Raw genomic sequence first — 24,287 nt, 5'->3', positions numbered from 1 at the left:
CACCAAGCTGCCACTCCTGAGCCCCTGAGCCAGGCCCTTAACCCTATCGCTGTTTAGGTGTATGAATGATATAAAAGTAATTCGCTCTGGATGAGGGGGAAGTGATAAATAATGTAAAGGGATATACACTATTTTGGTACCTTCTGAACATCCCATCTCATTCCAGGTTTATTCTCCACCTTTGCGCGTATACGTCGTCTCCTGCCAAGTCTTAATACTATATTTTGAGGGGTGTGCCTGTGGACATGTGTGGGATCAGGTATGAAGGATGTAAATGGTGTACGGCGTCTGCAGTTCCAGTTCATCCCAGAGGAGTTCAGGAGGCTTTGACCACAACAACCACGTCTTCATGGAGCTCAGGGTTGAGTCTGAACCACGGATGACGGGACAATTAGCAGTTACACGCCATTATTTGAAATCGTTAACCAGACAAGAAGGAGTTGCTCCTGTCCATAATCATCATCATGCCGGACCACTGGTCGTGTCTCCTTGTTCCAGTGAAGTTCAGTATAACTCCACATCGTACAGAGATGATGCTTTGTATGCTCCAAGAAGTCTGAATTTCGAGTGGAACCACATACAGGTGATTGATGGGAGATGATGAGCAGGGTGGCGCATAGACGTGCGTGTGTCAGGCGCCGAATCGAATTAGCGGCTCAGAATCGACTCCCGAACGTCAATTGACGTAGTAAAGGAATCGGTTCTTTTTTATAAAGGGAGTCGACTCCCTGCTTGACTGCGATGTGGGAAGAGAGACACACGGGCCAAAACAGTTGGGTTAATGTTACATAACCGTGTGTGTGTGTGTGTGTGTGTGTGTGAGAAGTATAAATCCAGGAGAAGGGTTCATGCCTCAGTGAGCGGACATCGGGCAGAAGAAAAGAGTAAGTAGACTGAAAGGATGCTTCTTCGGTTATAAAGCTGAAATATCGCAGTGAAAGGAAGAAATCGTGGCGAAAATAAATGTCATTTTGCTTACAAAATCCGCATAAATGTTACATCCTCATCGGAGGTTCCTTTTCGCCATTGTGTCTTCTTTTTCTTCTTCTTCGGTTTTTTTTGTGCGAAGCTTCTAGAAAGGACTAATGTTGCTAAGCGACGGGTTTATCCCATAATTTCTACAGTGGAAAACCGCTTTATACACACTTATAATTCGAATTTATTTTAATATACAATCCGAGCTGTGTGCCATAAAAGTACACAACGAAATGTCTATTCATTTATATTGTCATTTATTTTCCCTCAAAAACATATTTTTTGTTGTTGTTTAGTTTCGTTTTCAGCATGTTGTGTTATGTTGTGTTGTGTTGTGTTATTGTAGAAGTGTGTGCACTTCTGTGTAGGTAAATCATTTCCCTTCAGGACAGAGAACAGGGTGGATCCACTCCCTGCATGCTCTCTTCACGATTCATAGTCGTGACTTGTCAAGGCAGTGACGTCACAACTCTGTCGGCAGTCCACCAGCTGGTAATGACGTCAGACCTGCTTATCCTGTTCATCATTGGTTTATCAATCAGCGATTCGTTTGTGGTTGCGCCTCAGATCATGTGCGGAGAACTCATCGCAACTTCCCAACCTACAGATGGGACAAACCGATAAAACCTTCTCAGTCTCAACATCAACTCATCCACTTGGTGTAGTCTTTTTTTTTTTTTCTCCAGCTCTTTCCGAATTGATGAGATGATGTCAAATCGAATACTGGTTTTGTTCTCTTGTTGAAGCACCTAATGGTCTCCAGTGTGCATGGAGATGTTTCATTCCTCATACAAGGTCATGTGGAATGCAATGTCGCTTTTAGGAGCGCTTTCGATTAGCTAGTGTACTTTCTAACACGTTTCTGGGAGGTGGATGGAAATCCACTGAGAGACACAAGAACTTGAGCTTGAGATCGCTGTCTCGGTTCATGTAGAGCTTTAGCTCATTTCACCTAGAACTTGAGGGATATGGGTTTTACTAATTGGTGCATTAGTGGCAGGGTCTCGATGCTGGGATTTAAACCCGTCGATCCTCCATGCCACACATGCTAAACACTTTATTTGTCTTCATGTTTTAAGCATTATATCCACTACAAAAGTTCTTGATGAGAGTGACTAGCATCTGGGACTCTCTCCGGTTTAATTGTGAAAGAAACCCTGATTTGAATAGATAATAGGGGGAGAAATCCCTCAGTGTCGTTGTTGTTGGTTGCCACGTCGCCGAATGTGCCGCTCGCTATGTCCCGGACACAATGGCCGCCGTTGTGTTTCTGTTGTCCCATGCGTTCACGTGGGGGCGAGGCGTCCTGCTTGTAAACACACCGGCGTACTGTGGCTCACACTGCTGCTTTGTTTATGTTGCCGAACACATTGGGGTTTTTTTCCTTCCTTGTCGGACACAAAAAAAAAGATACAATCTGCCTGCATGGACTGAACAGGCTGTTTTGACAGCAGGCTTTAACCGGGTGTCCGATGTCCCTCAAGAGACATTTTATTACCCTGAATACGACTCACGTGACTTGACTTCACACAGTGATACGACGAGTGACCAATATGAACACAATAAAGCGACAAATCCATCTTATACCTTTTTTTTTTGTTTTTTTTTGTTTTTTTCAACGATGTAGTCCGACGTTTCTTCAGGTCCCCGCATACAAACTGAACTCGGTTCCCATAAAATGTTTGACACAGAACCTTTACCTGTGGTTGTATACAACCACAATAGTTATCGAGACTTTGAAATTCAAAAGAGAAAAAGTTTTTTAAACGCCACTAATAGTCGATCGCAAAATCCATACCGATAGTTTTTTCGGCTATCGGTCAGCTGTCGTCACGAGAGCGGCCTCTAGAGGCGAATCGCTGACGCTACGTGCCATTTGTTTTTAAAAGCGACACTGCGCGCTGCATGGAGAGCGATGTTATTTTTATTGTTAATGAATCATAGAATTAAATTTATGTTCATATCAAAATTCATATTGATTTTATTTAGCATGTTTTCATGATTCAGTACAGTTTTTAGATTTTTTTTTTCATCTATACATAAATACACAGATCTTTATTGACGAAAGTCTCCCTGTTCCCCCTCTCTCTCTCTCTCTCTCTCTCTCTCTCTCTCTCTCTCTCTCTCTCTCTCTCTCTCTCTCTCTCTCTCTTCTCTCTCTCTCTCTCTCTCTCTCTCTCTCTCTCTCTCGCTCTCTTTTTCTCTCTCTCTCTCTCTCTCTCTTTCGGTTTCTTTCAGGTTTTCTTGCCGAGCTTTATTAGCGTGTATCTCTCATCACCACTTCAGCCTGAAACTCTGGGGTGCTCTGCCCTGGTACACCTCTCCAGCTTCACCCAGGGTCTTACTATCAGCAGTGAAGACACACAGTGACACTCTCCCAGTCGAAACATGGCAGAACCGGAGCCGAACGAGTCGTCCGTGCGCTCTCCAAGATCAGCGTCTCACTCCGTCTCGTTCTCCTTTATGCGAGAAGGTAGCCGAGTGTGGGAGAAAGCCGGGGAGCTGCCCAGCCCTCTGCCCACCAAGCGCACTCGCACCTACTCCGCGTATGAACACACACACACACACACAAACACACAATTGCAGCACCACTGACAATAACTGGGTTTCTGTTCCAGCATTTCTCCAAAGAAATTGCGAATGATTCAGGTCCCGAGGACGTCAATCAGGTGGTGAGACACAAAGAGCTGTTAATGCTTAGATGCAGCCCAGTGAGATACAAATCTCTAAACATGTGATTTCTGATTTCGCACCAATGTTGTATTTGGTTGGATTGAAACGTTTCACTACTGAGCAGCTTCTTCAGTCCAAAGAAAGTTTTGCAGGATTCCACCAATTTGTATCCTCCAGGTTCAAGGATCCTCCCCTTCCTGTAAGCCTCGTTAAGGGACAAGGGGGATGTGTGAATGGTGGGGGGTCGCGTAGGATGTAACTACCCCAGAGACTGAGAGTAAAGGGAGAGGGTATAGAAGTATAGGGAAACTTCAGATCGGATCATTTTAGTGACTCGGTTCTTTAAATCCGGTTTATCAAAATCTTTTTTTGAGTCGAGTCGAACAATAAAAAGAAAGAGATTTACTTTAAGCCCTAACAATTGAATATTACACTCATGTCCCAGGGTTTGCTTTCTTTTTTTAATAAGGAATGCTGGAAATGGGCTTGTCCTCTTGTCTGGTTGTGTAGGGTAAGCAAGGGCAGACAGGGAGCATGGAGGGGCAACAAGGGACAGGATGAGGGTGGACGGGACACGTTTTGTGTGTGTGTACAGTGTATACAGTCTTTAACTCGGTTTTCTTTACCTCCTCCGGCTCTAGCACGGTGCGGGCGAACTCAGGTCCCGTGTTTAAGGGCGTGTGCAAGAACTTCTCTAGGTCACAGGGTCACGGATACATCAGACCCGCTAATGGAGGAGAAGACATCTTCGTCCACATCTCAGAGTGAGTACCAATCTCTCGACCAATCTCGTGATCTCGCAATGTTCAGACGAGACGAAGGATTATGATCAGGTTTAATTACATAACTTTTTTTAATATGTGATATTTTGTTCATTGGCATGCGTATGGGGGGAAAAATTATCATCGATGTTCGCTTGCGGTTCAGGAGATCTTGTGAAGATCCATCAAAAGAAATTTGCATCTGCCATTAGGTTACGAACTTACAGTGATAATGATCACGAATCTACACCGAACTGTCCCACACTGAAACAGAATTATAAAGGTAGAACATGAAGGAGATCTTTTCCAACCTTGTTAGACAGGAAGACGCTCCCTGCTGCCGAATACTAGGCATAACACCAGACCATGACATCGCAGGACTTACGGAACTTAATTTCACTTGAACCTCCATAGTGACTCTATATGTCCCACAGATACCTTCTCAAAACCATTCATCTTCAGCCCGATTCTTTTCAGGCTTCATTCTCGATTTTGTTTTATCAGCATCGAGGGCGAGTACGTTCCTGTGGAGGGCGACGAGGTGACGTATAAAGTGTGTCCCATCCCACCCAAGAACGTGAAGGTGCAGGCGGTGGAGGTGATCATCACGCATCTGAACCCTGGATCCAAGCACGAGACCTGGTCCGGCAAGATCATCAGCTCGTAGGCTCCAAACTCGGCCTGCTGGGAATTTCACGCCTTTCTTTTTTTTCTTTTTTTTTTACATTTTTATTTCTTTCCAAGATAGGAGCACTGGAGGTGAACATGTGATGGAGGAGGATGGAGATGAGGAAGGAGAAAGGATGTAAGAATGAGGGGGGAAAAAAAAAGGGGAGAGAGAGAGAGAGAGAGAGAGAGAGAGAGAGAGAGAGAGAGGAAATAAAAAGAAAAGTCATTTTATTATTTAAAAGTGTTACAGAGGAGAAACAAGAGAAAGAGAGGAGAAATAAAAGCGAGCAGATTCAGAGAGAATAGAAAAGTCATTCTGTGTCTTCCTGATGTTTGTGTGAGAAACCGAAAGGGAAAAATAGAGAACCGTGTTCAAACAACAACAAAAGAACTTACTGTGAAAGACAAAGTAATGCCCCTGGTTTACTGAAGTCATCTGATCGAACGCTTTTATTTATTTGTTCGCTTTTTTTTATTGTTCTGGGGGATGACTTTCGTTTTTGAATTCAGTTGTAGTTTGTATGCTGGAGTTTAAGACTAATATTGCACTTAAAACTTGAACCCCCCCCCCCCCCCCCCAAAGTAAATAAAAAAAACCCAACAAGGACAAACTGCCAAACCGAGTGATTCAGGTTATAAAAAGTCAGGATTTTCTAGTCCATCACTACTGCAGTTCCACCAGTCCTGAAACTTCTCGTAGCGCCGTCACAGCTGTAGTTAGAAACCCGTCGTCGATCGGACCCTCGGCTCATGTTAGAAACGTCATCATTAGATCACGTGTGGAGTCTTAGCCACGCACGTGGTCCGTTGCTCCAACGAAAATTCTATGCATCTTTTCTATGCTTTGGTTATTTTAGTTAATTTTTTTGTATTTATTTGATCTGATCATGTTTTTTTGTATTCTGGTCAGTTATTAAAAAAAAAGAGAGAAATAATTTGACAGCACTTCTTTTCTCCAGTTGGATCACTGTGGCTGGTGTAGTGCGAGTTAATCACAATAAAGAGGCTTTTTATTAGTCCCCCTCCTGTGACGCACTTTTCCTTTTCACCTTCATCAACATGTTGAGAACATCAGCACTTCCCCGACTGGAGATTGTTCTGCAGGAGCTCGGCAGCGCTGCACATGCCTGTGCTTTGCTTTCAGAAAAAGGGAAGTTGCACATGACTGGTTCCTGAAATAGAAAAACCCGGACATTACATAGAAATCTAAAGTGTTACACCTCCCAGGCTAACGGTCCATTTCACATCGACACGTACGCACACGTGATCTAAATAATAAAACCTGGTTATTAAATACATCACTTTATTTACTGTGTGGCCTCAGGCTTTGGGATTATAGATGGATTAATGAGCCAATAGATGGACAGATAGACTGATAGATAGACAGGTGGATTGATGAGTGGATGGATAGAGATAGATAGAGGGATGGACATAGTTGGATGGATGGATGGTTGGATAGATAGATGGATAGACAGGCAGACATTGAATGGCTGGGAGGATGGATGGATGGATGGATAGATGGACCGACAAACAGTTGGACGGATGGTTGGATAGATAGATGGATAGACAGGCAGACATTGAATGGATGGATGGATGGATGGATAGACAGGCAGACAGATTGGATGGATGGATGGATGGATAGACAGGCAGACATTGAATGGATGGATGGATGGATGGATAGACAGGCAGACATTGAATGGATGGATGGATGGATGGATAGACAGGCAGACATTGAATTGATGGATGGATGGATAGACAGGCAGGCAGACAGATTGGATAGATAGATGGATAGACAGGCAGACATTGGATGGATGGATGGATGGATGGATAGATAGACAGGCAGACAGATTGAATAAATGGATGAATGGATGGATGGATGGATAGACAGACAGGCAGACAGATTGGATGGATGGATGTTCACATGAAGGACTGTAAAAGCGCCACAAATGTAAGTGACACAGGAGGCTGTTAAAAAGGGATGTGTTCATGTTCTGTAGCTTCGCTGCAACACAAATCTACTTTCACTTTCAACCTCACGTTATGTCAGGGTTTTTCTAAAGGAACTGCTTACTGCAAGATTTTCATGATTACCTACATCAACCCCCCCCCCCCCCACACACACACACACACACATGTATATACTTTACTAAAAAGATTTATTACAGTAATTGAACACTGTTACAATATTACACATTACCATGTACTATGAACATCACCTATATTCCTCACAGGTCTCCGAGTCGCACTGCTGACCAGAGAACAGTTTACTTCAACAGCTCAGCTCAGTAGGTGCGTGGACCTCCGTCATCTCCCTTATACTTCCTATTAAAGGAGTGTTTGATACAGAGTTAAAAGATATCACTTAGATTAATTAGAGATGAATTATTTTACATACAGTACATTATAGAATCAATTCCTTCTCAGTTCCACGTGAAACCAGACGCGTCTCCCGCAACCTGCTGAGGATCTGATTTCTCAGCCAGTAAGAGTAAAACACACACAAGCAAAAAGAAAAACACACATTTCTTTACAGTTCGTAAAACAAGAAAAAGGGAAAAAAATCATCCAATCAAATTCAAAGCTTGACTTCATCAGAGATAAAAAATTGTTTAGATCAGATATGGAGGAATCATAAAAATGGCATGTTGTATGAAATCGTTTACATCATTTAGTTTTCCTCGTGTTTAGTAATAACACTGATAGACGTTTTACTGTTCCATTGTTTTGAGTATGACACAACATTCCTAATTCATCCACACGGTGTGACCTACAGTATATTCACTAAAGTTTCTGGACACCTGACTTGGGATTTTCGAACATCAAATTCCATATTTAGTTCCCATTCGCTGTTCTAATGAGCTCCACTCTTCTGAGAAGATGTTCCACTAGATTTTATGGAGATTTCGGTGAGGTTTCATTCAGACACAAAGGACTTCGTACTTCACATTTATCCCACAGGTCTTTAATACCGTTTAGACTTTTATAAAAGATCTTCCACACACTTCAACTGTTTCCAATGGTTTTCATGGAGCTGAACAGGTTTATGTCTTGTAGTGAAGTCAAGTGATGGGAAAATGTACCAATACTTTTGGCCCAATAGTGTGTGAGATAAATGAAGGAGTCGTGAGCGGTACCTGTGTCTGTTCATTTGTTTGCCATTTGATAAGACATTGATCATTAAAGGCTTTTATATTGTTTACATTTTATTCCTAAAACTGGTCCTTTTCAGCATCTGATATAAAAAACACATTTCATTCAAATCATACACTCGTGAAATTTCGATGATATACATCATGGTACCAAGTAGATTTGTTTATGTTTTCGTCCCTTCATAAGCTTTAAGACTTTGCAGGAATGGGATACAGGTAGTCCTGAGGGGATACAGGAAGTTGTTATTCCTAAATAAAAATGTATTATTATTTTTTAATTAACGATAAGATGAAACTGTTAAAGTACTTTTTTATGTTGCTATAGCGCTCAGCTTATAACCTGCTCGCTCACAGCCCTGGACCTGCACCTCATATCAGTGCTGAATCTGATCCGCTTTAAGGCCACGTTCACACTAATACGTTTTCGTTTGAAAACTCTTTTGGCCCTCCAGCCACACCGTGGCAGCGTTTTTTTAAATTTAAAGCGAAGCTTTTTGAAAACGTTTTCCAAAGCGGATAAATTTGAGAACACAGTTTTAGTGTTTACGTGTTTAACGTGTGTAAACTTCGCGTCTTACCTCTGTACCAATTGCTTTTGGGAAACAATTGAAAATGAAAGTGGCGACGGCGATCGTTTTTAGACATAAACACCATTTTTTTATTTATCCGGATTAGTGTAGACGTAGCCTTACTGGCTCCCAATCTGATTCCAGATCAGTGTTCAACCGAACATAATCATGGATTGCGATCGGGTGAAAATCTTTCCTCGTAAATCCTTTGAAATCTTAATTCAAAACATGACAAAACATAAAGACGTTTGGTCTCTTGCTAGACATTTCCCGTGCCTTCGAGTAGCTCGTCCGACGTTTCTACTGCCCAGGATTCGTTTTCAAATTCAGCGTTTTGTCTTTGAGCTGTGTCAATTCCCAGTTCCTATGTTCAGTCACCTGCTACACTGGCCTCACATATGCTTTCAGTGGTTAAGGCATTGAACTTTGGATTGGAAGTTCAAACCATAGCACCACCAAGCTGCCACTGCTGGGCCCTTAAACAAGGCCCTTAACTCTCAACTGCTCAGGTGTAAGGCGCTCTGGATAAGAGCGTCTTCCAAATGCCATAAATGTAAATGTTTTCAGTCCTAAATAATAACCCAAGCCCTAATCTGTGAGATCGGAAGTATTTTCTTTTCTCCGTCGTTAATCAAAAAGTGTATTAAACAAAACTTTTCCTTGTTGCCATCACAATCCATCTCCCTATATTCTACCTTAATGATGCACTGTGTGCATGATTGGAATAAAGCGGACTTAATATAGACAACAGCATCAGTGTACAATACCTCTAGTGTTATCCTGAACCGCCCAATAGGGGGCGATATGGTCTGTATGCAGGTAGTCCCCAAGTTACAAAGCACTTTTTTTTCCTGACGCCCCCCATCGTAACTCATGGAAAGTATAGTTCTGACCCAGCTATCAGTATCGATCAAACCCACCAACGCTCCAACTCTTTACAGTATATATTTATGTTCACGAGTGGGGGGCGGCGCATACGCTGCTACATTTGCTTAGGTAAAATATTTGTACGATTTTGCCGTAACGCTATCGTCGTCAGTGTAAGATGGCAAAAATTAACCGCAAGTCGGACCATCGTAACTCAGGGACTACCTGTAAAGGAAGGGTGAGCACACTGACCAGTGCAAAACACTCGTAGCATCTGTGTTAATCGGGTGATACACACATCTGCGACGTTATTTTAAAAAATGATGATGATGATGAAGGTTAGGACGTTCTGTCGTCTGGCACATTGCACACTCCACGTAGCTGCATGAGTTTTCAGTAGTATCTGTTGGAGCTTTCGCCCAAATCGTTAAGAGTCTGTGGTCCAGGAGAACCCACACACCAAAAGCCCTGAGTTCCCTGCAGTAGACAGTGTGACCAGCAGAGGGGGCAGTAACACAGAAAGAAAACGAGTGTGTATGTATGTATGTGGGTTCAGGTGTGTATCAAGCTTCATTAGGTGGTGTGTTGAAGAAAAGTTCTTGGCAGAGCCTCGCCGTGTCTTTAGGAGAGAATACGGTGAAGCCGATGGTGCGAGGATCCTCGAAGATCTCGTGATCATTACCGCCCTGTGTGCAGAGATGGTGGAGAAGAAGCATTCAGCACCAAACCTTCATCACACACACACACACACACACACACACACACACACACACACACACGCTTACCAGGGATGTTTCGTTTCCAAAGAAGTAGATGGTTTTGAGTCCCTCTTGCTCCAGAACCTCCAGACACAGACGCTTATCCCAGCCCTCTGGGAATATGTCAAAACTGATCAAACCCCCTACACACACACACACACACACACACACACACACACACACACACACACACACACACACACACACACACACACACACTTTTAATATCACATGCTATGCACATGCAATAAAGATACATCAGTGTTAATTATGAACTCGTTCATGCAGACTGATTAGCAACTGGAGGAATTAAGTGTGTGTGTGTGTGTGTGTGTGTGTGTGCGCGCGCATGTGTGTTTGTGTCTTGGCAGCACCTTTTGCATTAAGGAGAACACAAATCCACTTCCCTCTTTCTTTTTCTCTCTTTTGCCTTCCCTCTTGTATTTAAGGTGCTTTATTTATATCACACACACACTGATAGAGAGAGAAAGAGAGCAAGAGAGAAAGAAAGAAAGAGAGAGAGGCTCCCGCTTCTGCCACTCCCACTCTTTCTCCTCACACACACACACACACACACACACACACACACACACACACACACACTTCCTCCCTCCTGTTCTGTTGCGTGTACTACGTGACACATTCCTCCCTCCATATGGTCGCTCTATTGTGCTTGTTAAAGACGAACTGCATTGTGAACATAGGATAAACCCTAACGCGCACGCGCACACACACACACACACAGCTGGGATGTCCTCAGCCAATCTGATCGCTCTGTCCCTGCACACACCCACCTCCAGAGAACCATCGAAGCAATTGTTTGTGTGTGTGTGTGTGTATGTGTGTGTTTATACTTTCTTTGCATCTAAATGATCACAATCAAAACAAGATTTCTCAGGGGTTTACGTGAATACGGCTTGTGTTTTGGTTCAACTAGATGTGTGTGTGTGTGTGTGTGTGTGTGTGTGTTTTATCAGGTCCAGGGATACTGAAGAGAGGTCAGTGAGGAGTTCTTCTTCACAGATCATTAACTGTCTAAATGCACAGCAGGCAGAAAAAGCCGCTGAAAGGCAGAGGAGATAAAAACCCCTCAGGACACGACCAGAACTTTAACCTTCACCAAAGTCCAACAAACAAACAACCAGAAACCACACACTTCAATCTGAGAACTTTCATACACCTCACACACACTCTGTCAAACCCAACGCACTGGAAAACACAACCTTTACACACACAATTGTATCAGACATCTTTGGATGCAGTAGCATGAACTTTTCCCTTCGCAGTTTTTGTGGTGTGTCTTTAGTTTTGTGTGTGTGTGTTTGTGCTTCTGTATGTTTCGTGTGTGGTTTGTGTCTTTTCTCCTGAGATTTATGTGTGTCTGCAGTTTTTGTGGTGTGTCTTGTGTTTTGTATGTGTGTGTCTGTGTGTTTCGTGCACATTTTGTGTCTTTGCTCCTGAGATAAATGTGTGTCTGCAGTTTTTGTGGTGTGTGTTGTGTTGTTTGTGTGTGTTTCATGTGTGTTAATTGTCTTTTTTGTTGGGATATAGGTGTGTGTGTGTGTGTGTGTGTGTGTCTGTGTGTCTGTGGGTGTGCTGCAACTGTGTTTGTGTTAGATGTGTGTGTGTTGCTTGTGTGTGTTTTTGCTTTTGTTGTAGTTTGTGTTGCGTGTGTGTGTTGCTTGTGTTGTCTTTCACGTGTGTTTTTTTCTGTGTGTCTGTATGCTCACCTCGGGTGAACCTGAGCCCTTTCCCTGCAAACTCCTCCTGCAGAGCGGCGACAAACTTTTCTCTGATCTTCTCTTTCTGAAACAGGGGCAGTTGGAAGTGTGTTAGTTCTCAAGCTCAGTGTAAAATCTAGTGGAGCATCTTTCCAGAAGAGAGTGGAGCTTTTACACTTACAGTGTGGGGAATAAATGTGGAACGGCACATTCAAAAATATTCACAATCTTATGGTCAAGTGTCCACAAACTTTTAGAACATATAGAGTAGCTAACAAAGCCTACAGAGACCCGAGGACATGTAATAAAGAAACATTTCTTCTTGTACGTACTTTGTCGAGTTCGGCGAATTCGATTCGCTCCTCTAGCGTGCAGCTTCGGCCGATAGGTGAGATGTTCAGCATGCCGTTACGGAACTCGATGAAGGTTCCTCTGCAGTGAGACATGACGCGTTACATCACCACCTTCTACTGAGAAATCTGATCTATCTATCTATCTATCTATCTATCTATCTATCTGTCTGTCTGTCTGTCTGTCTGTCTGTCTGTCTGTCTGTCTGTCTGTCTGTCTGTCTGTCTGTCTGTCTGTCTGTCTGTGTATGGAAGGGGTTAAAAGGCCGTCTCACCTTTTCTTGGGAAGTTTGATCAGACCCATGTATCTGAGACAGAAGTTAATCAGATCCTGCAGCAGCTCTTCACCGAGCTGGTTCTGAATCGCCTGAAACACACACACACACACACACACACACACACACACACACACTTGTCATAAAATTGTCATTTTAATACTTTTGCCATGATTTCAATACTTTTCTTTACTGAGCTCCACACCACAGCACTTTCAAATTCTCATTCCTGATTGGTCAGAAAATAACCAATAACAGCAGCCCTGTTAGTAGTGCAGTTTTATATTAACACTCTCGTTCCAGTACTTTATCGTTTCCACGGAGATCACCTCAACAGTTTACACTTAATGCACACTTATCTCTCTCTCTTACACACACACACACACACACACACACACACACACACACACACACACACACACACACACGCCTTTAAGTTATTCAAAGATACAAACAAGGTGTGAACCAGGTGTGTGTGTGTGTGTGTGTGTGTGTGTGTGTCTGAATTGACAAACACACGTATACACCTTCAGACACGTATACACAGTTCATAAAAAAAAAAAAAAAAAAAAAACACATATTACACACACACACCTGTTTGGACAGCAGTTGGCCATCTTTGTATTGCACAGTACCGTTTTCAGCAAACACGTAGTCAAACTTGTGTATTACTGCAGAGAGAGAGAGAGAGAGAGAGAGAGAGAGAGAAAGAGAAAGAGAGATTATTTATTTCTTTAGTTTACATCTTTGAATTTTTTCATCTTTAATTCTGTTCCTTTCATATTTCTTTGATCCTTTGATTTTGTTACTTTTTGTTTCCTTTCCTTTCTTGTCCTCTCCTCTCCTCTCTTCTCCTCTCCTCTCTTCTCTTCTCTTCTCTTCTCCTCTCTTCTCCTCTCTTCTCCTCTCTTCTCCTCTATCTAAGTATTTCTCAGATGTGACATTAGTGAAGTCTACATTTTCTGGGTTCTTTGTGTATTTAATTTAATAATGGGTTCTTAGTTTCATGTGAGGAAAAAACATGGGTAAGGAACAACTGAGGGCTCTGAAGGTGAAGACAAAAATAAATACAAAGATGAAGAAGACGACAAAGAAGAAAAATATAAAGAATTTACAATGTCTTCTCTCTCATATGTATGTGCCCCAGGTGTAGACACAGAAACGAAAGAGCAACAGATAGAGATGAAGTTGAGATGAAGTTGAGATGAGGTGAAGGTGAGATAAAGGTGAGATGAATGTGAGGTGAAGGTGAGGGTGAATTGATGAAGGTGAGATGAAGTTGAGATGAGGTGAAGGTGAGATAAAGGTGAGATGATGGTGAGGTGAAGGTGAGGGTGAATTGATCAAGGTGAGATGATGGTAAGGTGTTGGTGAGGTGAAGGTGAGTTGATGAAGGTGAGGTAAAGGTGAGATGACGTGCAGTGATGTTTCTCACCATCATCTCCTTCTCCGAGCTGCTCTGCGATTTTCGAGTAGTCCGACCCGCCCACTACTCCGATCTTTACTTTAGCACGCAACAACTGAAAGAATGCATCCAGCTGAGGATCAATCTTCTGCACACACACACACACACACACACACACACACACACACACACACACACACACACAGAAACAAGTCACATAAGAGGTCAGTGAGTTTTGAAGTCATATGTGTTGTGAATGTGGTTATACCAGGGCTCAGAGGAGGAAAACTGGTTTTAGGCCGTGTGTGTGTGTTTGTGTGTGTGTGTGTGTGTGTGTCTTTCTCTCTCTCCCTCACCTGTTCTTTCTCTTTGTGTCTGTATCTTTTTATTTGTTCTCTATTTGTTCTCTCTATCTCTTTCATATTTTCTTATTTTTTCTGTGTCTGTGTCTCTCTATTTTTATTCTCTCTCTCTCTCTCTCTCTCTCTCTCTCTCTCTCTCTAGTTAAAATATAGTGCATGAGACAGGAATAAAATACAGTGTAAACAAATATTTCCAGAAGAAAGAATCAGAAAGCAAAGTGAAGTGAGAGAATTTGGTGATATTACACTGTTAGAAAGTGATATGAGATGATCTACATGTCTGAGAGATCGGCCCTTGTTTTGTTTGTGTTTGTCAGTGAATGATGTCATTTTGTTTGATTTGTGCTGTAATTTGGTTGAATGTGATTTTGTTGGTGTGATTCAGAGCATCAGTGTGATGAGGGAAACATCTGCACTGAAGCTCTGGATCAGCTGAGGGGGGTTTCTTTGCTCATCTCTTGGTATTTCCAGGCTTTAGTATGATATGAGTTGAGATGTGATAGAAGAGTATCTGTGAGAGTGAAAGGGAAAGTTTATAGGACTGTGGTGAGACCTGTGGAGACTGTGGTGAGACCTGTGAGACCTTGTACGGTTTAAAGACGGTGGCATTGAGTAAAAGACAGGAAAAATATTAATCAATTTTGGGTTTAAACAACAACCCTGTCTCACTCCACGCTCCTGGGAAAGGTATCACTCTTTTTTTCCCCCTCTCTCTCTTTTTTCTCTAGCTGTATCTCTTTATTTTTATTCTCTCTATCACACTTTTTTCTCTGTTCTTTCTTTTTCTATATCTCTCTCGTAGTAAATGTTTCAGATGTGAAACGCATCACATGACGTTACGTCACATTCCGCACTGTGTGTCTCGTGATATTTACGTTCGCTGTAACAGTCGTGTTATTTGCACTCGTCTGATTGGCACAGTTCGACACACAGATAATAATCCTGCTCAGATGATAAGACTCCGCCACACAATAACAATCTTATGTAGTGTGTCTGTAGACTGTGTCTCCGCCCAGGGTTTCAGTGCTACAAAGGCCAGTTATAATGCGCTAATGACTCGCTAATGATGGGCTGTGAAACAATCCATCAGAGCAGCAAACATCAACACACCATCAACACAAAGCTCGTCTGAAATGAATGTACATTTAAAAGTGCATGTGACTGTTAGCATTGAGTTCCTTTTTAATGCAAATGAGGGATTATAGCATTTTATGTAGTCTCTATGTTCCTTTAAGGTAGGGGTTATAACACTGTGTAGCCTCTATGTTCCTTTAAGCTAGGGGTTATAACACTGTGTAGCCTCTATGTTCCTTTAAGCTAGGGGTTATAACACTCTACATAGTCACTAAGTTTCTTTAAGCTAGGGGTTATAACACTCTACATAGTCACTAAGTTTCTTTAAGCTAGGGGTTATAACACTCTACATAGTCACTAAGTTTCTTTAAGCTAGGGGTTATAACACTGTGTAGCCTCTATGTTCCTTTAAGCTAGAGGTTATAACACTCTACATAGTCACTATGTTCCTTTAAGCTAGGGGTTATAACCGTGTGTAGTCTCTATGTTGCTTTCAAAAAGGGGGAATAGCACTTGTTTTTAACTTGGTTGTAACCCCCAACACTATGAAGCCTCTATGTTGCTTGAAGGTAGAGGATATAACACTGTGTAGTCTTCATGTTGATTTCAGATAGGGATTATAACGCTATGTTGTCTCTATTTTGCTTTAAAATAAGGCATATAACGCTGTGTAGGCTCTATGTTGATTTAAGATAGGGGTTATAACACTATGTAGTCTCTATGTCGCTTTAAGGAAGGGGTTATAACACTGTAGCCTCTATGTAGCCTTAAGTTAGTGGTTATAACATTGTGTAGCCTCTATGTTGCTTTAAGGTAGGGGTTATAACACTACGTAGTCTCTATGTCACTTAAAGGTAGTGGGTTTTATACTGTGTAGTCTATATTTTGCTATAGGGTAGAAGTTTTAATGCTGTGTAGACTATGTTACTTTAAGGTAGGGGTTATAATGCTCTGAATGTTGGCTGATCCTCAAAATGACCTGGTATAAGAGGTTATAAGGCTTTATGTTGTATGGCAAAGACTGTAAATGTAGAATAAACTCCTTCCCATATCACAGAGAATAAACGATTATAGTGCTATAAGTAGTGTGACATTAATTAAATGTTGGTTGACCCCAAATGACGTCCTGGTTTAAAATGTTATAATACTCTATGTCATGTCACTCCCTATATCATAGAATAAGTGGTTATAATGCTCTGAATGTTGGCTGATCCCAAATTACTCTTTTTGGTATAAGGGGTTATAATGCTCTAAGTAGTATAACAGTCATTAAATGTGGGCTGATTCCAAACGGCCCACTGGTATAAGGGGTTATAAGGCTCTATGTGTGTGGCACAGTCTTTAAATGTAGGATAAACCCCAGATGACCCCCTGCTTTTTATATCACATGAAATAAATGACTATAATGCTCTGAATGTTGGATGATCCCAAACAACTCACTGTATAATGGGTTATAAGGGGTTATACTGCATCGTGTCGTGTTGTCTTTAAATGTAGGCTGAATCCTGTAATGCGAAAATTCTGTTCCAGTTCTCTGTAGACCCCCCCCCCCATGCTGCATGGAGTCAGGTTTACGACATCATGTAGTGGGAATCACAGCAGCAGCATTCACAGCCCTGAGGCAGTGGGTGAGTGTGAATGGTTTTGACCTTTTACCCAGAAGATTATAAATACATACACATCTAAAACTATTCCTTACACCAAACAACAAGACACCAAGATCATCAGTCCAGACAGGAGACAGGTTGGGGTTGTTTTTCTGGGTTGTACAAACACACAGGTTTGGAAATACTGGTTTTGAGATGCATGTTTTAAACACCAGAAGCAAGAAAGAATAGAAAAAGAGAAAAGAAAGTAAAAGTAGATTTGCAGGGTTTTTTTTTGCACGAGCTTTGGGTTGCATGCAGAAGAAACCGCACGAGTGTTAGAATAAAGAAGATGATGCTGTTTGTTACCTCTCTCGGTGCAGTCAGAGTTCCGTCCACATCAAACAAACACAAGACGTTTCTGTCCGCAGGGAAATGATTCTTTATCTCCATTCCGGCGGTGCAGCAAACCAGCGACCGATTAATACATAATCACCAGAACACCAGAACACCAGGAGCTGAGAAGAGTGTGAGAAGAAGGTGGATAGTTTAAAGTCCTAAACATTAGGTGGAGCAACTACTCTCTCTCTCTCTCTCTCTCTCTCTCTCTCTCTCCGGCTGCGTGTCCACACGTACGCTTCTAGTGTCTCGCTCCGCCCCCCCTACTCTCTCTCTCTCTCTCTCTCTCTCTCTCTCTCTCTCTCTCTCTCTCTCTCTCTCTCCGGCTGCGTGTCCACACATACGCTTCTAGTGTCTCGCTCCGCCCCCCTACTCTCTCTCTCTCTCTCTCTCTCTCTCTCTCTCTCTCTCTCTCTCTGTCTTACTTCCCCCCTCTCTCTGCCCCCCTCTTTCTATCTCTCTCTGTCTTGTCAGTCTGTCAGTCTGTCTCTCTCTCTCTCTCTCTCTCTCTCTCTCTCTCTCTCTCTCTCTCTCTCTCTCTGTCTCTCTCTCTCTGTCTAACTCCCCCCTCTCTCTGCCCCCCCTCTCACTATATCTATCTCTATCTCTGTCTGTCTGTCTGTCTGTCTGTCTCTCTCTGTCTGTCTCTCTCTCTGTCTCTCTCTCTCTCTCTCTCTCTCTCTCTCTCTCTCTCTCTCTCTGTCTCTCTCTCTCTGTCTAACTCCCCCCTCTCTCTGCCCCCCCTCTCACTATATCTATCTCTATCTCTGTCTGTCTGTCTGTCTGTCTGTCTCTCTCTGTCTGTCTCTCTCTCTGTCTCTCTCTCTCTCTCTCTCTCTCTGTCTCTCTCTCTGTCTCTCTCTCGCTCTCTCTCTCTCTGTCTGTCTCTCTGTATGTTTCTCTCTTTCTCTGTCTGTCTGTCTGTCTGTCTGTCTCTCTCTCTTTCTCTCTCTCTCTCTCTCTCTCTCTCTCTCTCTCTCTCTCTCTCGCTGTCTGCCCCCCCCCGCCCCCCCGCCCCTCTCTCTCCGGCTGCGTGTCCACACATGCGCTTCTAGGTATTTATTTATTTTTGCTCCTGGCAACCAATAAGAACGTGAGTAACGAGTCACGTGGTAACTGTCTGGGCGGTAACGTGTGTTGAAACTCTGGGCGGAATCGTGTGACGTTACTGTTTTCTCGTCTAACGTGCAGAGATATTTACACACCGGAACATCGTGTTCAGATAAAGGGGTCTACACACACACACACACACACACACACACACACACACACACACACACACACACACACACTCATATCCTCACAATGTCCACGTCCCTCCTCCCCCTCCAATAAACTCATTTCTGATCTTCGTCCCTCCTCATGACAATCGCAGCATCTTTAACTCCTCCAACAACCTTCTGCTCTGCCTCCTGTTTCTCCATCAGTCTCCAAACCGTACATAATAGCAGATCTCACCACCGTCTGATACACACCTTTTCTTCCCTTCTCTAACACTCTCTCCATCAGGGATCTCAGTTCCATCAATGTTGAGGTGGATATCATCTGTTCACTGATATAAACTTCAATAAACAAACTGTTCATAGAGTGAAGTCTTTACAGTAAATGCTGATCTCAAACCAAATCCATCTTCATGGTTCTTAGGTTCTTTATGGATCTTTAGACTGTTCAGCTGCAGCGAATGATTTCCAGTGTAGAGAACTTCATTTCCATGAAGTAGGACATCAGGATGGATCAAGGGGGTTTGGAGAACAGAAGGAGGCAGGATCTCTAATATCTCAGGAGCATGTAGATCTAATAACCCGTAACAAGGTCTACAGACACAGGCATCATCATTAACGTCTGTATGGAATAATAAAAAAAAAAGCATGTTTGGATGGAAGAACTTTCTAGTCTGAGGTAAGTCTGTGATCTACAGGATGAAGGACAGAGAAAACAAAAGCTGCTTTGTCTCTCTTTTAAAGAGAAAAAAGAGGCAGATGTGGGACTGAGTGTTTATAGCTGCTATAACCAAAGTGAGAACAGGAACTTGCTTGTTTTACGGACCTTTTACATGGAATATAAATATAAATGGAAACCCAATTTGTATATCTGAAGTGTTTTCTGACTTCTAACACATGGCATTTTCACAAACAGGCCTTTCGTAGTACAAAACAGAAAAATCATTAAATAAAATTAGACGTTCTGTTCTGTCTGCTCAAAGTTACAGCTCTGCCTCTGCCATGTAAATCTGTACTCTATGTGACTCTAAGGACACGCTCGAGAAACTGCTTAGCGACGTGAAATCGATCTTCATCAAATATTGGGCATAAATTATTGGTCACTTTGTATATAATGAAAGTATTGCGCATCTACTAATAATTTATATAGAAATCTTTTTTTTAACGATGTAAATAGTAAAAAAAAAAAAAAAACAGACGGATCGCGATACAACTTGTATCCGAGGCACAATTTTTTAAATCGATGCATAGAAGCACTGAAACGGAGTCTATACCGCCCTCTGGTGTCTGTTCTGTGCCTACACACCTGCTAAAAGTCATAAAAGGTTAACACTGATCTACACCAGTCCAATCCAGTTAAACTAAAACCAGTGAACTATAAAGTTTCTGCTTCCTGTATATTTATTTTGCGTATATAAAATATAATTAATATAATAAAGAATTAACTTTAAAAAATCTTAAAAAAAACCCAGTCAAATCTCATTTGGCATCTGAGGATCGCCAGGTGTTCACTAACTTTCGCACTTATCATGGATTCGGTTGTTGAGTCAAGAAAATAAAATCACATAAAAAGCAATTCAAAAAGAAATAGAAGCAGTTTAGACACCACAGCTACATTTACAAGATTTTCGAGATCAAAACAAACAATTAAATGTCCTTCTGCACATCAGAGATGTCAGACAGCATGGGAATGAAGAAGCCCCGCCCCCTTTCTGATCATCTGACATCACGGCCCTCGGCTCCAATCCAGACCAAACCTCCAACTTTGAATAATAAATTATAATTATTGGTTTATCTTCATGAGAACCAGCAGATTTTTTTTTTCCTCAAACTACTTCCTGTTAGAAGATTTATTACCTGGTCGAAAAAGCAAACTGTTCCTGAGAGTTCAGAGAAAATCAGAATCAAAATCCTGGAGGAAATTTTATTAGTATTTCATTTTCCCAAACCAGCGTCTGTGACATTCATTAGAAGTTAGACAAATGGATCAGAAAGTGTTCGCTATAATTCTCATGCTTATGTAAATGTGAGAAATAAAGAGCGTATATGAGTTTGCTGCTATAAGCAGCTCCGCTTTTCTGGGAAGATGTTCCACTAGATTTTGTGAAGATTTATAAGATTTCCTTCAGCCTCGAGGTACCGGTGTAGGTGACGCGAGAAGGCTTCATCTGCATCGGTTCGCATTCATCCCAAATGTGTTCAATCGGCTTGTAGCAGGAGATCTTCCACACACCTCCAACCAATGGAAAGATCAGATCTTCATGGAGATCTACAGAGGTATTGCGAATAGAGAGAGAGCGTGTGTTTACGGTGACTAAGACCACGAGAAGAGTTTAACAGCTAGTAGATACGATTTAGCTGATAAATATGGAATTTGGTTGCAGACAGAAAAATGAGACTCTGTAATTATTAACTACTGTGTGTGTGTGTGTGTGTGTGTGTGTGTGTGTGTGTGTGGTGTGTGTGAATTTGTAGTAATACACCCAGTTTATATCATGGTTTCACAGAGAGTTCCTGTAACCATTTAAAGATCCTGTTTGCACATCACACGGCTCATTCAGCTCCACAGATCTCCTCCATACACCACATTAAAGCACAGCTCAGTCCCGTGTTCTGTACACCATTACAATACTTCCGATTTAGAGATAAGGAGATTCACCAACATGTCCACATGGATCAGTGGATGAAGTACATATTTCCTGTAGTGGAGTAAAAGTAGATCTTCCTCCAGTTACAGTAAAACTCCTCCTTTTACATTGAGACGTTCTTGAGTTTAGAGGACAGAGTTTTCCCAGGTTTTCTCTGATTACTGGAGCAGATGGAAGGTGGAAGCTAAGTGGTTGAGTCTCTGCCACTCTTGGGGCCCCTGAGTTAGGCCCTTAACCATCTCTCAGTGCTCCAGGAGTGCGGTATCATGGCTGACCCTGTGCTTTGACCCAGAGAAAGGATTTCACGGTGGTGTAAAGTACATGTAGACAAGTATAAAAACACTCTCAGCAAAACCATGGGGCTCCACCCACAGCTTCTTATTTAACGCTTGGAATCTTCTCACTTCATCTTGAGAGGTTTTGGACATATGCAGAGGAGGGACATGGGGTATATCAGTAGGAAAATGCTGAGAATGGAGCCACCAGGAAGGTGGAAAAGAGGAAGACCAAGGGGGTTTAAGAATGTGGTGAGGGAAGACATGCAGGTGGTTGGTGGGAAAGAGACAGATGTAGAGGACACGGATGATCCTCTGTGGTGCCCCCTAATGGGAGCAGCCAACAGAAGAAGAAGAAGAAGAAGAAGATCTTCTCACTTCATCGTGGCCTGAATCTGCAGTGACATATTAACTGTTAAAATGTTACGTGTCTCAGCTCTGTCTGTGTAAAAATGGATTGGATTTGATTGAATAGATTTACTGTCCAACACTCGGTATATCATTTAAATACTACAACAATGAACGTCTTTTGGCGCACTGCGTATGAAGGTCGGTGCTCCCTTTCACTACGCGTGCAGCTTCGTCTTGCCATGTGTTGCCGTGTTACAAAACACTATAGAAAGTTCTAGCACCTGGTATCAGTCGGATGTGGGGCAAGAGTCTCATTGACAAGACCTTGTACACAGATTGTAATCAGCAGATGGAGCAAAGTGAGAGCAGAGCGAGTTAAGTCTCATAACCAGCATCTGGAGAGCGCGATGAACATCTCAAACACACTCTCATAACCATAACCAACATTTCCATAACACGTGTCATGTGAGTTGTTCAGGCTGTACAGCACCTCCTGTCCCTGTATTTGGGAAGGAAGGCGAATCGAAATGCTTTATGAGCTCCATGCAAACAGTGTTTTTTTTTTTTTTTTTTTTTTTTATGATCACACACTTGGTTCACTTTTATAGCCAATTTATCACCTGGGCACAATCTATCTGTTTACAACCACCTGAGACCTTTGGTCTCTTCGCTTCTCTGAGACACACTTTCCACCTGGGTCTGTATTTTCTGGAAAATTCTATGGAGTACATCTAACACTACACTATAGGTGGAATAAATATTTACAATCAATACCACTTTTAGTCATTGTAGCATTTTAGCATTGTACAGATATTTTATTGTATTGCATATTAATATTTTTTTATATGACAGCATTCCAAACTTTGTTCCCAGAGGAACAATCCCTGGTCCTGAACATTTCTCAGCTTCTTTGTCAGTGGTTTGTAGTAAAGCGCGCTAAGAGGAAGGGGTACAGTGTGCAACCGCTTAAATGGATCACCCTCAAAACCCACAAATGATATTTTATGACATTATATATGATCTCATGTTAAGTCAAGTGGATTTTATTTGCAATTTAACCACATACAGTTGGTGGAGTCCACAGTAAAACAAAACAACGATCCTCCAGGACTGAGGTACTGCAACACAAATCAACACAAAGAGAACAGCAAACTGACAACACAACACAATCACACAGTAACAGTGCAAGTACACAGTGTTCCATGTGAGACAAATTAATTGTCCATATAATATAAGATACAGTGCATTTTACATCCTGTAATAAATTATAAATACTGTAAACTTGAAAATCTAGTGGTTATGGTGTAATAAACCTTCAACGACTGCAACAGATCAAACCTGAAGTAAATTTTACAAACTGAGGTATTAGGGATCGGCGAATCGGTACTGGTGTTGCACCAGTTGACACTTTTGATACTGGTGTTGTACCAGTTGACATTTTTATATTGGTGTTGATACTTTTGATATTTAGGTTGTGCCACTCCATAGTTTTGATACTGTTGATCTCTTCTCACATTCAGCTGTATGTTCTTTTATAAACAAGTTAGTAATATTTATTCATATTTATATTTTATAATATTAAAAACGATTGTTTTTCATATTGTTATTAACGGAATTTCTAAAAAGAAATTGGTATTGGTATTGATATCAACAATACTAGTCTTGAACGTATTTGGTATTTCGCTCCATTTGGAGGAACCGATGAACAAATCATTTCGGTAATTAAGGGTTTTGAATCAATCAATCACAAGGAAAGTAAATAAAATAGTTTCATGTTGGTTGTGATAAACTACAAAAGTCCTATAAGGTCATAAATGACAATATTTTCTTTTCTTGTTTTACATTTTGGATAATAACCAACAACGTGCCGGTGCCACAAATGTTTATGGTTATTATCCATGATGCTGCCAGGCTCTTATACCGATTACAATAAATTTAGAACTGCTTATGATGAAACAATGTTTGTTATGTCAAGGTCACGAGAATATTAAGTCGTAATAATGAGGGAAAAATAACTTTCGTTTCGGAAGTCGTAAGATAGCAGGCGTTCTTGTTTGATCGTGATCACAACTTAATTTGAAAAACATGAATGCATCGCCTCTCAGGACTTCCATAATAAACTGTGTGGTTTGTATGTGGTTGGTTTTATTGCCCTCACCAACCCTTTCCTCGCTCGCTCTCCTCCTCGTGACGTCACACT

General features: G+C 41.9%; 3 protein-coding genes across 8 annotated transcripts in view; 2 read left to right on the top strand and 1 right to left on the bottom strand.

Moving 5' to 3' along the window:
- The window catches only part of txn2 (thioredoxin 2), a 149,989-nt gene extending 138,357 nt beyond the window's left edge, over positions 1 to 11,632 (top strand). The window contains exon 5 of the mRNA XM_083545339.1: positions 11,617 to 11,632. The gene's annotated coding sequence lies outside the window, so the exon portion shown is untranslated. The remainder of the gene's footprint in view (positions 1 to 11,616) is intronic.
- Positions 724 to 7,594, top strand: csdc2b (cold shock domain containing C2, RNA binding b). Of its 4 annotated transcripts, XM_083545335.1 has the most exons (7): positions 724 to 884; positions 3,214 to 3,521; positions 4,290 to 4,412; positions 4,914 to 5,051; positions 5,158 to 5,214; positions 7,310 to 7,367; positions 7,503 to 7,594. In XM_083545335.1, the coding sequence occupies exons 2-6, from the start codon at positions 3,364 to 3,366 to the stop codon at positions 7,365 to 7,367; spliced, it is 534 nt and encodes a 177-aa protein (XP_083401461.1). In that variant the 5' UTR covers positions 724 to 884; positions 3,214 to 3,363; the 3' UTR covers positions 7,503 to 7,594. The 4 variants fall into 4 exon arrangements, 3 of the variants coding, with proteins under 3 accessions (XP_083401461.1, XP_083401462.1, XP_083401463.1); XM_083545336.1 differs by lacking the exon at positions 5,158 to 5,214 and having other exon boundaries at positions 726 to 884; XR_014534199.1 differs by having other exon boundaries at positions 731 to 884; positions 4,914 to 5,214.
- pmm1 (phosphomannomutase 1) lies at positions 5,110 to 18,446 on the bottom strand. 3 transcript variants are annotated; one of them, XM_083545330.1, is made up of 8 exons: positions 17,564 to 18,001; positions 14,203 to 14,320; positions 13,362 to 13,438; positions 12,768 to 12,859; positions 12,475 to 12,574; positions 12,152 to 12,227; positions 10,425 to 10,564; positions 5,110 to 6,243 (listed from the first exon to the last, which is right to left on the bottom strand). In XM_083545330.1, exons 1-8 carry the CDS (start codon positions 17,645 to 17,647, stop codon positions 6,133 to 6,135), a joined length of 798 nt encoding a protein of 265 aa, XP_083401456.1. In that variant the 5' UTR covers positions 17,648 to 18,001; the 3' UTR covers positions 5,110 to 6,132. The 3 variants fall into 3 exon arrangements, with proteins under 3 accessions (XP_083401456.1, XP_083401457.1, XP_083401458.1); XM_083545331.1 differs by lacking the exon at positions 5,110 to 6,243 and adding an exon at positions 7,221 to 10,349 and having other exon boundaries at positions 10,449 to 10,564; positions 17,564 to 18,446; XM_083545332.1 differs by lacking the exons at positions 5,110 to 6,243; positions 10,425 to 10,564 and adding an exon at positions 11,260 to 11,484 and having other exon boundaries at positions 17,564 to 18,002.
- Between the last annotated feature and the right edge of the window lie 5,841 nt (positions 18,447 to 24,287).

Source organism: Silurus aristotelis (assembly GCF_946808225.1).
Source record: "Silurus aristotelis genome assembly, chromosome: 6".
Taxonomy (NCBI): Eukaryota; Metazoa; Chordata; class Actinopteri; order Siluriformes; family Siluridae; genus Silurus; species Silurus aristotelis.
Note: the sequence above shows the minus strand (reverse complement) of the source record. Positions and strands in the feature narration are given on the sequence as shown.

Excerpts from the sequence above, each read along its gene's own strand:
- csdc2b (XM_083545335.1), top strand. The coding sequence starts at position 3,364 with ATGGCAGAACCGGAGCCGAACGAGTCGTCCGTGCGCTCTCCAAGATCA. Across the intron at positions 3,522-4,289 it reads CGCACTCGCACCTACTCCGC|CACGGTGCGGGCGAACTCAG; the intron begins GTATGAACACAC and ends CTCCGGCTCTAG. Across the intron at positions 5,052-5,157 it reads GGATCCAAGCACGAGACCTG|GAGCACTGGAGGTGAACATG; the intron begins GTCCGGCAAGAT and ends TTTCCAAGATAG.
- pmm1 (XM_083545330.1), bottom strand. The coding sequence starts at position 17,647 with ATGGAGATAAAGAATCATTTCCCTGCGGACAGAAACGTCTTGTGTTTG. Across the intron at positions 12,575-12,767 it reads ATCAAACTTCCCAAGAAAAG|AGGAACCTTCATCGAGTTCC; the intron begins GTGAGACGGCCT and ends GTCTCACTGCAG. Across the intron at positions 12,228-12,474 it reads AATTCGCCGAACTCGACAAA|AAAGAGAAGATCAGAGAAAA; the intron begins GTACGTACAAGA and ends CCCCTGTTTCAG.